This window comes from Esox lucius, chromosome 6 (genome assembly GCF_011004845.1).
Source record: "Esox lucius isolate fEsoLuc1 chromosome 6, fEsoLuc1.pri, whole genome shotgun sequence".
NCBI lineage: Eukaryota > Metazoa > Chordata > Actinopteri > Esociformes > Esocidae > Esox > Esox lucius.
The window spans coordinates 2,344,461-2,359,458 of record NC_047574.1 but is presented as its reverse complement, the minus strand read 5'-3'; the positions used below and the strand labels follow the sequence as shown (position 1 = coordinate 2,359,458).

Here is a 14,998-nt window from a genome sequence, read left to right as displayed (position 1 = left end):
ATTTGATTATATCTTTTCATATGACAACACTGAAGAAATGACACTTTGCTACAATGTAAAGTAGTGAGTGTACAGCTTGTATAACAGTGTAAATTTGCTGTCCCTACAAAATAACTTAACACACATGTCTAAACCGCTGGCAACAAAAGTGAGTACACCCCAGTGAAAATGTCCAAATTGGGCCCAAAGTGTTAATATTTTGTGTGGCCACCATTATTTTCCAGCACTGCCTTAACCCTCTTGGGCATGGAGTTCACCAGAGCTTCACAGGTTGCCACTGGAGTCTTCTTCCACTCCTCCATGACGACATCACGGAGCTGGTGGATGTTAGAGACCTTGCGCTCTAACATCAGATGCTCAATAGGGTTTAGGTCTGGAGACATGCTTGGCGAGTCCATCACCTTTACCCTCAGCTTCTTTAGCAAGGCAGTGGTTGTCTTGGAGATGTGTTTGGTGTCATTATCATGTTAGAATACTCCCCTGCGGCCCAGTCTCCGAAGGGAGAGGATCATGCTCTGCTACAGTATGTCACAGTACATTTTGACATTCATGGTTCCCTCAATGAACTGTAGCTCCCCAGTGCCGGCAGCACTCATGCAGCCCCAGACCATGACACTCCCACCACCATGCTTGACTGTAGGCAAAACACACTTGTCTTTGTACTCCTCACCTGGTTGCCGCCACACACGCTTGACACCATCTTAACCAAATAAGTTTATCTTGGTTTCATCAGACCACAACAGGACATGGTTCCAGTAATCCATGTCCTTAGTCTGCTGGTCTTCAGCAAACTGTTTGTGGGCTTTCTTGTGTATCATCTTTAGAAGAGGCTTCCTTCTGGGACCACCCCTTCAACCTCTGCAGCAATGCTAGCAGCACTCATACGTCCATTTCCCAAAGAAAACCTCTGGATATGATGCTGAGCATGTGCACTCAACTTCTTTGGTCGACCATGGCGAGGCCTGTTCTGAGTGGAACCTGTCCTGTTAAACCGCTGTATGGTCTTGGCCACCGTGCTACAGCTCAGTTTCAGGGTCTTGGCAATCTTCTTATAGCCTAGATATCTAAAGTCTAAATTAATAACATTGCAGCCAGGGAGGTTTGCTCTGGGCTTGGTGAACATTTAGTTGGAATTAACTGCTTTGTTTATATTTTAGTTTGTTTTTGGGCTGCGTCCATTCACTCCCAGTCAATATGAATGCATCTCACGCTGCTCCCATGTATCAAGGCACTAAGAGTTACGGGATATTAGAAAGCTGGAGTCTTAATTCTAACGTCACGGCATGTCGTGGCTGTCAGATTCTCTCGATTCAACATTTCAGGTCCCAGGTACCATGATCCTCAGCATATTTGGCAGCTTCTAATTAATGCACAGCAACAACCAACCCAAACAACATCTGTCTTTCAGCTGAAGTGCAGCTTCCACCCACTGAAACATTCAACATACGCAAATAACAGTAAATCATTTCATAAAAGTGTCATTTCATAAAAGCTATATGTCTATGACAAGATGCACCATACACACAAGTCATAACTGGGTTATTACGGTGACTACGGTATCGGTTGGTTAGTGAGACTTATTGCCCTGACTGTGTGTGCCAAATTGCATCACATCTAATTAAACAGATTAGGAAACAAAGATGTGCATATTAGAACAATGATATCATTCACTGACTTAAATGTATTTATGTACCAGACCATGGTTATTGGTCAATGGTGGCCAAAGTATGGTGCCCATGAAGTGTCCTCAAGAACAGTCATGCACTGTCTGAAACGCCTCTGAGTTCCCTATAGTACACTACTTCTGACCACGACTCTACAGTAACAAGGGAATAGGGCACTATTTGGGAAGCATCCTCAGTGTTTTTCAGAACATCACAGTAGCCCAGCACGGTGTTAGTTCACGTTCTGGTGTGTGTTAGTTCACATTCCTGTGCGTGTCCATGGTGTGAGTCACTGATGTCGTTATACCCAGAGGGCTGGCAGGTTGAGGGACATGAAAAGGTTTGCAACGCCATTGATATTTATTGTTGTTATTATCAATGTTATTATTAAACTGTTGTGGGGTTTTTCTCGTCCGTTCTTTTACACATTATTGTAGTTGCTTCAATTATGTTCTATTGTGAATTAGTTAACATTATCATCTCCTGATATGTAGCCTAAAAGGTAACTCTAAAAGGACAGTAGGATCGGGTTGCAGGCTTCAGGTTTTCCCTTGATCACATCCACAGTAGCAGAGAGGTTGTAGATGGAGGGGTGATTCACAGGTGCAGGTAAATGTGGGCGAACAAAAGCTCAGAACTGAGCATCACCAGTGTGGGAGCTTGTGTGTGTGTATGTAAGAGCGCACGCGTGCGTGCGTGCGTGTGTATGTGTGTGTATATGTATGTATGCCTTAGGGTGGGGGGGGGGGGTTGTGTGTCTATGGATAACATTGGAATAAAGATACTTAATCTAGTCTGGGAAGTTTTGGAGCTCCCTGGAGAATGAATGCATTCCTGTTGAAGCATGACATGCCACAAAGACCAAATAAACATGCAGCTCACACACAGAAACACACACACCCAGAAACACAGAAACACACACACACACACACCCACAGAAACACACACACACACGCACACATACTGACAGACTGTCTGGTATGACAGATAGATGTTTGATTTAAGGTAGTTTATATGAAATGAAAATGATCAATGTAACAATATTTCACACATTCAGTCAAGTTGATACTAAACTGTAAAGAGTCACTTAACAGACGTCTATTTTCCAGTCTGGCAGTTCTAGCTGAAATCACCCCGCGGTCACTGAAAAATATAAAGCCCCCCCGATGGACCTCATGCCCAGTGACGCCGACGTGGGGGACAACTGTGAATGTTGTCCCGGGCCTGGGGGGGGTCCATTTGGTTGGCTTAAATATAATTTTTAATTTGTCAGTCAGAGGTATTATTCACTATATACTATCGAGAAGGTAAACAGTTTTTAAACAGAAGAATTTCTGTAAAAATTGTTTGTTCTACCAACAGCCAATGAATGATACCCTAGAACCTACAGCCTATCAGAGTGATACCCTAACACCAACAGCCAATCAGGGTGATAGCCTAAACACCAACAGCCAATCAGGGTGATACCCTAACACCAACAGCCAATCGGGATGATACCCTAAACACCAGCGCCAACATAACTTTGTTAAAGCTGCACTAGATAGAATTTATTCAGTAAAAAAATAAAAGTGCCAGTGGAATGTCATTTCATCATTTTTGGGGCACGCCGCTACTTCCCATCCAATCCCGTTCCAGCAAATCGCTTTCTACGAGGCAGGTTTTCCTACTTGGCATATTTTGTGAACAAGCATTTTATGTGGATGATATTACATGTAGCGTAATTATGCCGTAAGTAGCGAAGTTTGCTTACCGTAAGAAACTATAATTGACCACAAACAGACATCTCTTTCTGAGTCGGGCTTCTAGAACCAAGAACAACCCTTTCTTAGTCGAGCTTCCAAAACCTCAGTGAAAACGGAGATGAGAGGCAGGCACAGAGGGGTTTCCCGAACACAGTGGGGTCTTCAAAGGGGCACATTTCAGTGGTTAAGGAGTTGTTGCCTCCAGTGCACTGGGTCGGATTCGAACCCACGCTGTAGCAGTACACATACACTGGAGGCAGCTGCTAAGACCGCATGACCCCCCCAGAGAAAACAAAAACATTTACCACGACAGGCCCCGGGACTGATGCCAATATGATGCCCTAAAAGTCCTAGCGCCTGGTCAGTGGTCCTCACGGGGATGTCTGCACTAGCTCTCATTGGTCCGCCAAGTCGTTTGAGGGGCCAGCTTAGTGGTGTGCCACAGTTTCCTGAGTGTTACAGGGCTACACTGTCCAGTTCAACCATCACCACAACCATCTATCTCACTATCTGAAACAACAGGCAGCGAGGTCTCCCCGGAAAGCCTCTAGGGTCCGTGGCACCAAAGGCCCAGTAACAGGCAGGGGACCAAAGGTAAAACAATCGGAAACATGTGCGGTACATAAATACCCCCAAACTGACCAAAGCTCTGGGAGAGGAAACAGGTTTGTGGGGACTCTTAATGCAGGATACAATGGAACCCCATTGAGTAGGGAAAACAACAGGCATGTATACAGAGGCTAAAGCCCACATTAAATGTGATTTATTTACCCTGCGTTTCAGCTAACCCTACCAGTTTGGCTAACCTCAACAAAAATCACCCCGACCCTAACTAAATGAACCTAGCCTGTTAAAAATTATCCTCCTAGCCTGCTAGTAGCTGGTATGTGTGCCCAGGGCGGGTATCAAAAGACACGCTATCACACCATCAAGGACTGATATGGCAAAGATGGATGGAGTGATTGCAGACCCATAAGATCAGATAAGACTGAGAACATACTGATCAGGATCAGATTTGATACAATTAAAGTCAATCAGATAAGAATATACTGATGATGAGATTGTATTGACTAAACTAATGAACGTTCAATTACTTGTCTAATGAACCTCGTACTCTTCCAATTTTGAGGCTGTTATGTTTGTTCTAAAGAACCCAAAAGGTCAAGGAAGCAAGCAAACGTTTTGTAACGAACACATTATAATCAGCTCCACAAATCAAATCCCAGAGCATGGTGTTCTGTCCTTGAGCAAGACACTCATTATTTTGCTCCTGTGTTATGACAAAAATGGACATCTAAAACCTAGTAAGGAGAAACATGCCTTCCTCCCAAATAGCAAATCCATTAGTTTAAATCAAACCTGTGTAGTCTGATATATGGGTATGTAACCAAGACACACACACAGATTCGTCAAGATTCGAAACAAATGTGTCCGATACTTTACTCAGCTAGACAACAAGACTAGAGAACAACTCACTGACAACCTTGTTCAGCTGCTCATGGATAACAGCAGACTTATAGAGGAACCTGGGAGAAGACAACCAACACATTGGCAAGGTCTTTCGCAGTATTTCCCCGGATGGAGGCAGGACAGCCAGGCCAATGGGCTCTTTCCGAGACCAACAGCAGGATAAAAAAAGAGGACAGGTGGGAGAGGGAAGGGGGAATGCAGCCAACTGCCTGTGGGGGGGCTTTAAAGTTCCCCTAGATCCTAATAAAGCAGAAGAGGCAGAGGTGTAACCGAACCCACTAACCCCTGCAGGTCTGGTGTGTGGTGTTAAACCTCTGCAGTACCACTCACTGTCTAGATCCCAAAGGCCACCCTCTTCCCCATGTAGTACCCTACCACACTAACAGGGCTCCATTTGGGACAGGCTGGCTTCTCCTGCAGCAACAGGTTGATATCCTACACTCCTCCCGAACTGTTTTCTTCTCTCCTCCTGCTGTGACAGAAATAGACTCGCTTCAGATACTGAAGGAGCCAGGGAAATTATTGATCTGCCCCCAGCAGCGAGATCTCCTCCCTCACGTCCATAATCACATCTCCTTCACAGGATTCCCTCTGCCTCACACATTATACACTGACTGTCTGTCTGTGTGACTGTCTGTCTGTGTGACCGTCTGTCTGGGTGACTGTCTGTCTGTGTGACCGTCTGTCTGGGTGACCGTCTGTCTGGGTGACTGTCTGTCTGGGTGTGCGTGTCTCTCTGTAATGGAGCATTATGTGTCCCTCACTATTTTCTCCAGGCCCTTCCACCACCTAGAACACTACAGAATGCTCTTTTAACCTAGCAATTTAAACATGTTTCATGGTTCAGTCCCTGAGATCCAGGAGCCGGCCCCTCAGTGTTAGATTACAGTGGTTATCCAGGACTCCTCTGGTGACTGCTGTAGGCCTGCTACCCCAAACACAGGCCAGAGACACAGACAGATGGAGAAATGCTGGATGTACATTACTGTTGTGTTATTAGATGGTGTTTAGATGTTACTACAGTAATGTGTTGTTGGATGGTGATTAGATGTTACTACAGTAATGTGTTGTTGGATGGTGTTTAGATGTTACTACAGTAATGTGTTGTTGGATGGTGATTAGATGTTACTACAGTAATGTGTTGATGGATGGTGTTTTGATGTTACTACAGTAATGTGTTGTTGGATGGCGATTAGATGTTACTACAGTAATGTGTTGTTGGATGGTGATTAGAGGCTACTACAGTAATGTGTTGATGGATGGTGTTTTGATGTTACTACAGTAATGTGTTGTTGGATGGTGTTTTGATGTTACTACAGTAATGTGTTGTTGGATGGTGATTAGATGTTACGACAGTAATGTGTTGATGGATGGTGTTTAGATGTTACAACAGTAATGTGTTGATGGATGGTGATTAGATGTTACTACAGTAATGTGTTGTTGGATGGTGATTAGATGCTACTACAGTAATGTTTTGTTGGATGGTGTTTTGATGTTACTACAGTAATGTGTTGTTGGATGGTGTTTAGATGTTACTACAGTAATGTGTTGTTGGATGGTGATAAGATGTTACTACAGTAATGTGTTGATGGATGGTGATTAGATGTTACTACAGTAATGTGTTGATGGATGGTGATTAGATGTAACTGCAGTAATGTGTTGTTGGATTGTGTTTAGATGTTACAACAGTAATGTGTTGATGGATGGTGATTAGATGTTACTACAGTAATGTGTAGGTAATATGTTGATGGATGGTGATTAGATGTTACTACAGTAATGTGTTGATGGATTAGACGTTACTACAGTAATGTGTAGGTAATGTGTTGTTGGATGTTGATTAGATGTTACTACAGTAATGTGTTGATGGATGGTGATTAGATGTTACAATAGTAATGTGTAGGTAATGTGTTGTTGGATGTTGATTAGATGTTACAACAGTAATGTGTTGATGAATGGTGATTAGATGTTACAACAGTAATGTGTTGATGGATGGTGTTTAGATGTTACTACAGTAATGTGTTGATGGATTAGACGTTACTACAGTAATGTGTAGGTAATGTGTTGTTGGATGGTGATTGGATGTTCCTACAGTAATGTGTTGATGGATGGTGATTAGATGTTACAACAGTAATGTGTAGGTAATGTGTTGTTGGATGTTGATTAGATGTTACTACAGTAATGTGTTGATGGATGGTGATTAGATGTTACAACAGTAATGTGTTGATGGATGGTGATTAGATGTAACTACAGTAATGTGTTGTTGGATGTTGATTAGATGTTACTACAGTAATGTGTTGATGGATGGTGATTAGATGTTACAACAGTAATGTGTTGATGGATGGTGATTAGATGTAACTACAGTAATGTGTTGTTGGATGGTGTTTAGATGTTACAACAGTAATGTGTTGATGGATGTTGATTAGATGTTACAACAGTAATGTGTTGAAGGATGGTGATTAGATGTTACAACAGTAATGTGTTGATGGATGGGGTTTAGATGTTACAACAGTACTGTGCAGACAGACTAACCATTCTGATCTATATGACACAGCTGTGATTTTGCTCAGTGTTTATAATCCAGTTATACACAGACGCCAGAGGGAAGGAATGTAGACATGGTTTTAATATATAGACAGAAATGCAGGTGTACATTTGATCAATTACTCTTTTACAGAGCGACACAGAGACACAATTAAGGTTTAAGTAGCTTGCCCAAGGGCACAAAAACAGATCTATCACTGCATCAGCTTGGGGATTTGAACCAGAGACCTTTGGGTAACTGACGCTAACCGCTAGGATATCCGCTGCTAATCTGTAGAGGCCGCTGTTACATTGTGAGTCGGTACTACATGTTATCTACTGTTCAACTGAAAGAATAGGTGCAGCTATCGAGCTCAGCTAACGTCCTGGGGTGACTCACCGCACGAGTCATGTTGACTGTACATAACATCACACACTGAAGGTCAACCTGGACTGGAAAGGAAGGGAGCAGCGCGCTTCCCTGAGTCATCCTCACAGATGGAGACAGGACATTTTCAATAAATGTCAGTCGTTGAAGACATTGTGGCGGCGTGTCATTAAAAAAATAATACTAATCTCTCAGGTGACACACGGGGAAAGTTCCAGCACCACACAGGGAAGTTGACGTGTCGATGAGGCTGCGGTCGATGGGATCACGCCCTGGTTGGTTTCCCCTCAGCAGGGGTCAAAAACTGCTGGTTCCCGGGCCACATCTGGCCCGTAAGCGGTGTTCTTCTGGCCCATGGACTGACGTGTAATTCCCACAACAGACAAAACCAGGACAGGCGGTCGGATATCATCAGACCGTAGTTTCAACATAGAGAGGTTAATGTCCCATTTAACTTTGTACCGTCCTCAGAGGAAACAGAGAGTGAGGCTGTTTTTTTTGTTTTTTTTTTGCTGGGAGATTCCCACCTCCTCATCTCCTCAGGGGCCTGGAATGAACTTGCCGTAACACACACACACACACACACATTACTGACATACACACACACACACACACATTACTGACATACACACACACACACACACACATTACTGACACACACACACAGTACTGACACACTTCCACACACGTCACTGCAGCGATAAACTGCCACCAGCCACAGAGTGCAGATAAGGCTTCCTAGGAGTCCATCAAACAAACAAAGCTGGATTGACGAATCATAGCGCCGGAGACATTCACGAACAGAAACCAAACACCACGGTCATGTTGCCCCAGATGTCTGCCTGTACCTGGGTTCAGGTAGTCTTTAAAATCACATTCACCACTGCATCCGAGCTTGCCTGCTGCAGTGGGACCAATAGAAGGGGGATAGAAGGTCCAAGCCCAGCCCACCTGGAACTCCAGACCCAACTAGAACACGCACTCAAAGTATTTGACAGGTTTCAAGTAGGGTTTGAACCCAGGGTGTGATAGGGGCCCGTATATGGGATCCATTTCTCCTGTGCCTCTGCTTTTTCAACACAGACACCCACTTCAGTTTTCCTGGAAAAATCATTACAACCCCCCCCCCCCCCCCCCACCCACACCCCCCAACACCACATGCAGATGGAGGGGGAGAGAAAACACGGACGACAGCCAAAACGCCTGAGGAGATTTTCATGACAATAACCTTCTGTGGAACTGCTTGTATCTTCCCTGTCTCCACCTAGATCACGGAAGGCCTGGACGGGGGATGACGGAAAAATAAGCAAGATAACCAACCCACACGGAGAATATTAGGCGGTAAGGAGACGTCCCCTGAATAAGCCCAGGACTACATCAGAAGGACACGAAGGAAGAAGTAATCTCTTGAAGAGATGTTAAGAGTGTCATTTCCTCCTTTCATAGCTCAGGGACCCTGGGAGCACTTGGGCTAAATGCTCTTTAAAAACAGCTTGAACACCAGAATGATGATGGTTTGTTCGCAAGGGCCGAATATATTAATACACTACAGCGATATCTTGGCCTATCAGGTATTCAATTACAATGGTGGTGTTTTCTTGTTTGGTCTCTGGACATAAAAAAATCTCCTCCTGGGAGGTACTGAATGACATGGAGAGGTCCTTAATGTTACCGACACAGAGAGAGACAGAGGGAGAGAGAGAGAGAGGGAGAGACAGAGGGTGAGGGAGACAGAGGGAGAGAGAGAGGGGGAGAGAGAGGGAGAGAGAGAGACAGAGGGAGAGAGAGACAGAGGGAGAGAGAGACAGAGGGAGAGAGAGACAGAGGGAGAGAGAGACAGAGGGAAAGAGAGGGAGAGAGAGGGAGAGAGAGGGAGAGGGAGGGAGAGGGAGAGAGAGACAGAGGGAGAGAGAGAGACAGAGGGAGAGAGAGGGAGAGAGAGAGAGAGGGAGAGAGAGAGAGAGAGAGAGACAGGGAGAGAGAGACAGAGGGAGAGAGAGACAGAGGGAGAGAGAGACAGAGGAGAGAGAGACAGAGGAGAGATAGACAGAGGAGAGAGAGACAGAGGAGAGAGAGGGGGAGAGGGAGAGAGAGGGGGAGAGGGATAGAGGGGGAGAGGGAAGCCATTTAAATTGGGCATGGAATAATAATTCACAAGTTTCTTCTTCTGTAGTATTATAATTGTCTTTATGAGGGAAACATTCGGTTAACCATTTCAAGTAACATGTTAATGATCTTGCTTTCTCCCCAGATATAGGGCAAAAAAAAAAACAATAAAAAATACCCCAATTACAAGAAACAATCTATATCGAACCACAATGAATCACTGAGCCTTGCAGAACATCAGTCAGGGTGATTCATTTGGCCCCAATTAATCGTTCCATTTGTCTATCTATGATAAGTCTACAGGAGTCCCAAATGGCCCCCTGTCTCCTGCTTAGTGCACTCCAATTTAACCAAGGCCCACAATGCAGTGCCCTTTAAATAAGGTGCCACTTTGAGACATCCTCATAAATTCCCAGAACACTAATCCAAGGCAAATGGTCCACCCTCACTCCATCCTGCCCTCCGCTCTGGGGTTTTATCATGCCGCTACGCCAAAACGGTAAAAGCAAATTGTGGGATGGTTTTATCTGGGAATGAATCCGCTGGCATGTTTTTATGTTTTTCCCAGACGGTAATGACTCCCTCATTGGAGACTTATTAGCTATGGATATTAAACTGAGAGGAGTTGTAATGTTGTAACGCTCTGGACGGTTTTATTTCAGGTAGCCGCTCAGGAAGAGGGGAGAGAAGTGGAGAAGGAGAGGTGTGTGTGTGTGTGTGTGTCTGTGTGTCTGTGCTAACAGCAAAACCGGACTGAATCAGAAACCAAGAAAGGGACAGAAGACAGATGTGGAGGGACAGAGGCCAGATGTGGAGGGACAGAGGCCAGACAGATGTGGAGGGACAGAGGACAGATGTGGGGGGACAGAGGCCAGATGTGTAGGGACAGAGGCCAGACAGATGTGGAGGGACAGAGGACAGATGTGGGGGGACAGAGAGTGACTAGACTGTCTCTGATAGGCCAGGCAGGGATCAAGCAAGTTGCAGCAGGATAGACTGACAATCTCAGAGAGACCAAAACCACAGAACAGGTAATACACACACACCCCAACACACACCTGCACCAGGTAACACACACACAAACATCCTAGGTAACACTGATAGACACACACAACCTGTACATGGAGCAGTGTTGGACCGACCGCGTCCACCCCAGCGACCCGACCACATCCACCCCAGCAACTCGACCGCGTCCAACCCAGCGACCCGACCGCGTACACCCCAGCGACCCGACCGCGTCCACCCCAGCGACCCGACCGCGTCCACCCCAGCGACCCGACCGCGTCCACCCCAGCGACCCGACCGCGTACACCCCAGCGACCCGACCGCGTCCACCCCAGCGACCCGACCGCGTCCACCCCAGCAACACTGCTGCGCCCTCTGGTAAGCAGCTCAATGACTTCATGTACCATCAGCTGGGCAGCCTAGGAGACATGCAGGCAGACCGACGTGTTACCAATAACCTTACCTTACGGCCAACACTACAGGCTGTCTCTCAGCGGCACCGGCCCAAATGGCAGCCTGCCCCCCGGCTAGGGCCCTAGTTCTGAGCCGAGCCCTACGGGCCACAGCTAACCACAACCCCACAGGGATATTTGGGACACGTCTTCCCAGTCAGTCTGGGCTCCCTACTGTCAGCGACATGTTATGAAAGCACTGGGGGCTAGGCTGTGTGTGTGTGTGTGTGTGTGTGTGTGAGAAGCGCGGCTGAGGGAGTGCTGCTGCCCGTCACTCACCATACACCACGCATGACCGCCAAGGAGCTCCGGCGCTGACTGGGCTCCCTGCCGCACTGCATGGTGGGAGGCCGTGGCATACGAGCCTTCAGTCCCGTACTCTGAACCCCGATGGGGGGCGGCTGGCCGAGAGGCCCAGGCCACAACAAGACCCCACACAATTATCACGCGTCTGCAGAAGATATGAAAACCGTGGCCACGTCTTCCAGGAGTCCAGGAACGAGGCAGGCAGGGAATCGGCTCCGACTGGGATTTTTGGAAAAGCCGGGAATTTCTGTGTGACACTGAATCGGATTTCAACTGGATCCGATGGACAGTGCACTCGGAAAACATCTACCTCGACTGGATCCAGAGAACATGTCGTAACCAGGTTGTCTGACAAACCCCATTACACAACTCTTTCAACACTGGCCAAACTTATAATTATCCACCATCTTTAAAATGTGAGGTGTGTGGGCAACCTGCCTTAAACAAACAGTTAACATCGCACCACCCACTGTGTCTGCCCACCCCAGAATACATCACGTCTACAGAATGTACACTAACAGACACTGCACGTCTTTGCAGCAGTAACAAGAAGGGGTGCATACGAGGAAACAGAGGTCTTTGTGTGTGTGGAGCCCACAGAGGATGGAAGGAAGAAAAAGCTGAAGTCTGCAGAAGCAATAAATCCTGAGTCTGATTTTGCGTCCGAGGACCAGATCTCAATCCAAACAAGACTCTGTGTGTTCAGTGGTTTTAGGGGGGTGGGGGGGGGAATGTCTACAGCTGTCCCCCCAGGGGTGCAGTTGCTGTTAGCTGCTTCATGACGACCCCCCCCCCCCCGTTAACCCTGGCAAGCCCTAAAACGGGGAAATCCTGGACCTGCCTTAAAGTACTACCTGAATACTTTTCCTGTGCATTTTCTTTAGTGTTTCTGTAGTGCTGTGCGGACTAATCGTGGGTTTTTGGTAACTACTCTCTTGGTTGTACTGAAATAGGCAAGCTCAGCCAAGCAAAGAGACAAGTCTCTCAAATGAATTCATATTCTGAAGCCAGTTTGGCAGGACGCCCAAATGGGGTCCTATTCCCTACGTAGTGTACGACTCTTAAGCCATAGCACGTGGTCAAAAGAAGTGTGCTGCTTAGGGAATAGTGATCCATTTAAGCTGATGCAGCATCTGACCACAGCCTGACCTCTAAACCAAGTACTCACTTCCACACCAGGCAGGAAAATCAATAGATTAACTGGCATGAAATGGTGATACGATTAAGATGAATGATTACCAACCTAATTCTTATCTGTCTCTTTATAGTGTTGGTGGGGGGGGTGTTCAATGGTTACGAAGCACGGAGACAAGGAACGGGTGTGTGGGCCGAACAAAGACAGAACAATAGGAAGAGAAACAAACAGAGAGATGTAGAGATGGAAGACAGGGATGGAGAGAGAGAGGGAGAGAGATGGAACAGGTTAGTCCGTTTTGCTTTGCAGCGGGGGTAGGCCATATCGCTCCCAGAGAGAAGCACCGTGTTTCCCGCCAGTCAACGGTCTGCGTCCGTCCAGCTCCATACATCAATCGAGATGTGTTGACTTAGACACCGCTTGGAAAAAACACACATTACACAGCCTCAGCCGGCCACAAGTCCTTACGGTGGAATGTCTGGCATGTTGGGAATTGTTCTCCAGCAGGGAGGAGCACCGGCCGTGTCCCAGACACCCACACCCAAACACACGTCACATCAGGGGTAAGCAATGGGAACAATTAATGGAGACTAAATCCAGCTCCCAACTGTTCTACCAGCTACGCTGATTCATCGGGTTTTGATAAATAGATCGTTTGTGTTTTTTGTAATTGCTGCTCAACAGGCAGAAGTATCCGACCTGATGATTAAAATGTTAAAGTAACAGACAGTTGAAATTGTTTACACACGGAGCTTCCCTCAGGAAAGCCAACTGCATTACCACAGAAGAGGCTTTTCAGCTATTAGCCCAGTCCCTGCGTCCTGTCTCCCCACAGCAAAACAGACGACTGCAGGGCCTGGACAAAGCGAGCCGTTCCACTCACCGTCTCATTGCCAAACAAGATGTCAACGTAGGGCATGACCTCCATCATGTCATCCTTAAAGAACTGGCTGATGAAGGGAGCCGAGAGGTTCAGGCCAAATATCTTGTTGTTTTCGGAGGCGTGTTTCGCCACTTTCAAGATGGACTCCGGGGACACGGTCAGGAAGAAACCCTGGAACACGAGAAAACACTAAGAAACGAGACACAACATACATTCGAATTGTTGCATTCCTTCACATGGAGGCGAACACAAAATAACCAGCAAATAAACATCAGGAGACGTCACCCCAAATCCTTGCTGAAAGTAACTAACAGCTCTGGAGCTCCTACGTAGTCATTATTAGTAGTATTACGTGATTTGTTTGGTTCTAGTGCGTAAAGTTGTTGTTCAAGTGGTTAACAATAAACCAACATCCAAATTGTCCAGACTGATGATGCATTTAACTGTGGAAAAAGTGCTAGAGACACACTGGGAAAGTCTGTGGTTACTTAACTACACTGTTTAAGCTATCAACGCCTAAACACTGTTGAGATCACTGTTGATTAATTCAGAATACGATAACAGCATCATGATGTGATTTCACTAAAAATAACAGACAATATCAGACACAAGCATCATGATGGGTTTTCACTAAAAATAACAGACAATATCAGACACAAGCATCATGATGGGTTTTCACTAAAAATAACAGACAATATCAGACACAAGCATCATGATGGGTTTTCACTAAAAATAACAGACAATATCAGACACAAGCATCATGATGGGTTTTCACTAAAAATAACAGACAATATCAGACACAAGCATCATGATGGGTTTTCACTAAAAATAACAGACAATATCAGACACCAGCATCATGATGGGTTTTCACTAAAAATAACAGACAATATCAGACACCAGCATCATGATGGGTTTTCACTAAAAATAACAGACAATATCAGACACCAGCATCATGATGGGTTTTCACTAAAAATAACAGACAATATCAGACACCAGCATCATGATGGGTTTTCACGGTTAGATCGCCCAGCACTCAGGAACAATCCCCAAACCTCATAGCTCCAGAAGCACATTACAGACAGGCATGATTGTCTGTGGTCGGACGTAGAACAAGCCAAAACCTACGAAACCAGTGTTCCCACGTTTGATCTATCTTCTAATTTGTGGCCTTTTCAGTCTGACAAGAGAATTAGGGGGTACAACCCAATATACAGTAACAAGGTGAAGCGTTAACATATACTGAGAATGACAGTCTAATGTACAAGTGGTGGTTGAGGCCTAAGTAGTTATCTGAATTGGATTCTTGGAAAGTGTACGGTCCAGACAA

At 45.9% G+C, this 14,998-nt stretch overlaps 1 protein-coding gene across 3 annotated transcripts in view; it reads right to left on the bottom strand.

Moving 5' to 3' along the window:
- adkb (adenosine kinase b) overlaps positions 1–14,998 on the bottom strand; it is a 164,985-nt gene that overhangs the window by 24,045 nt on the left and 125,942 nt on the right. For 2 of the 3 annotated variants that reach the window (XM_020047524.3, XM_020047525.3), the window contains exon 7: positions 13,672–13,842. The exons of the other annotated variant lie outside the window; for it this stretch is intronic. In XM_020047524.3, the coding sequence (XP_019903083.1) occupies positions 13,672–13,842 (171 nt within the window). The remainder of the gene's footprint in view (positions 1–13,671; positions 13,843–14,998) is intronic. 3 annotated transcript variants of the gene reach the window in all.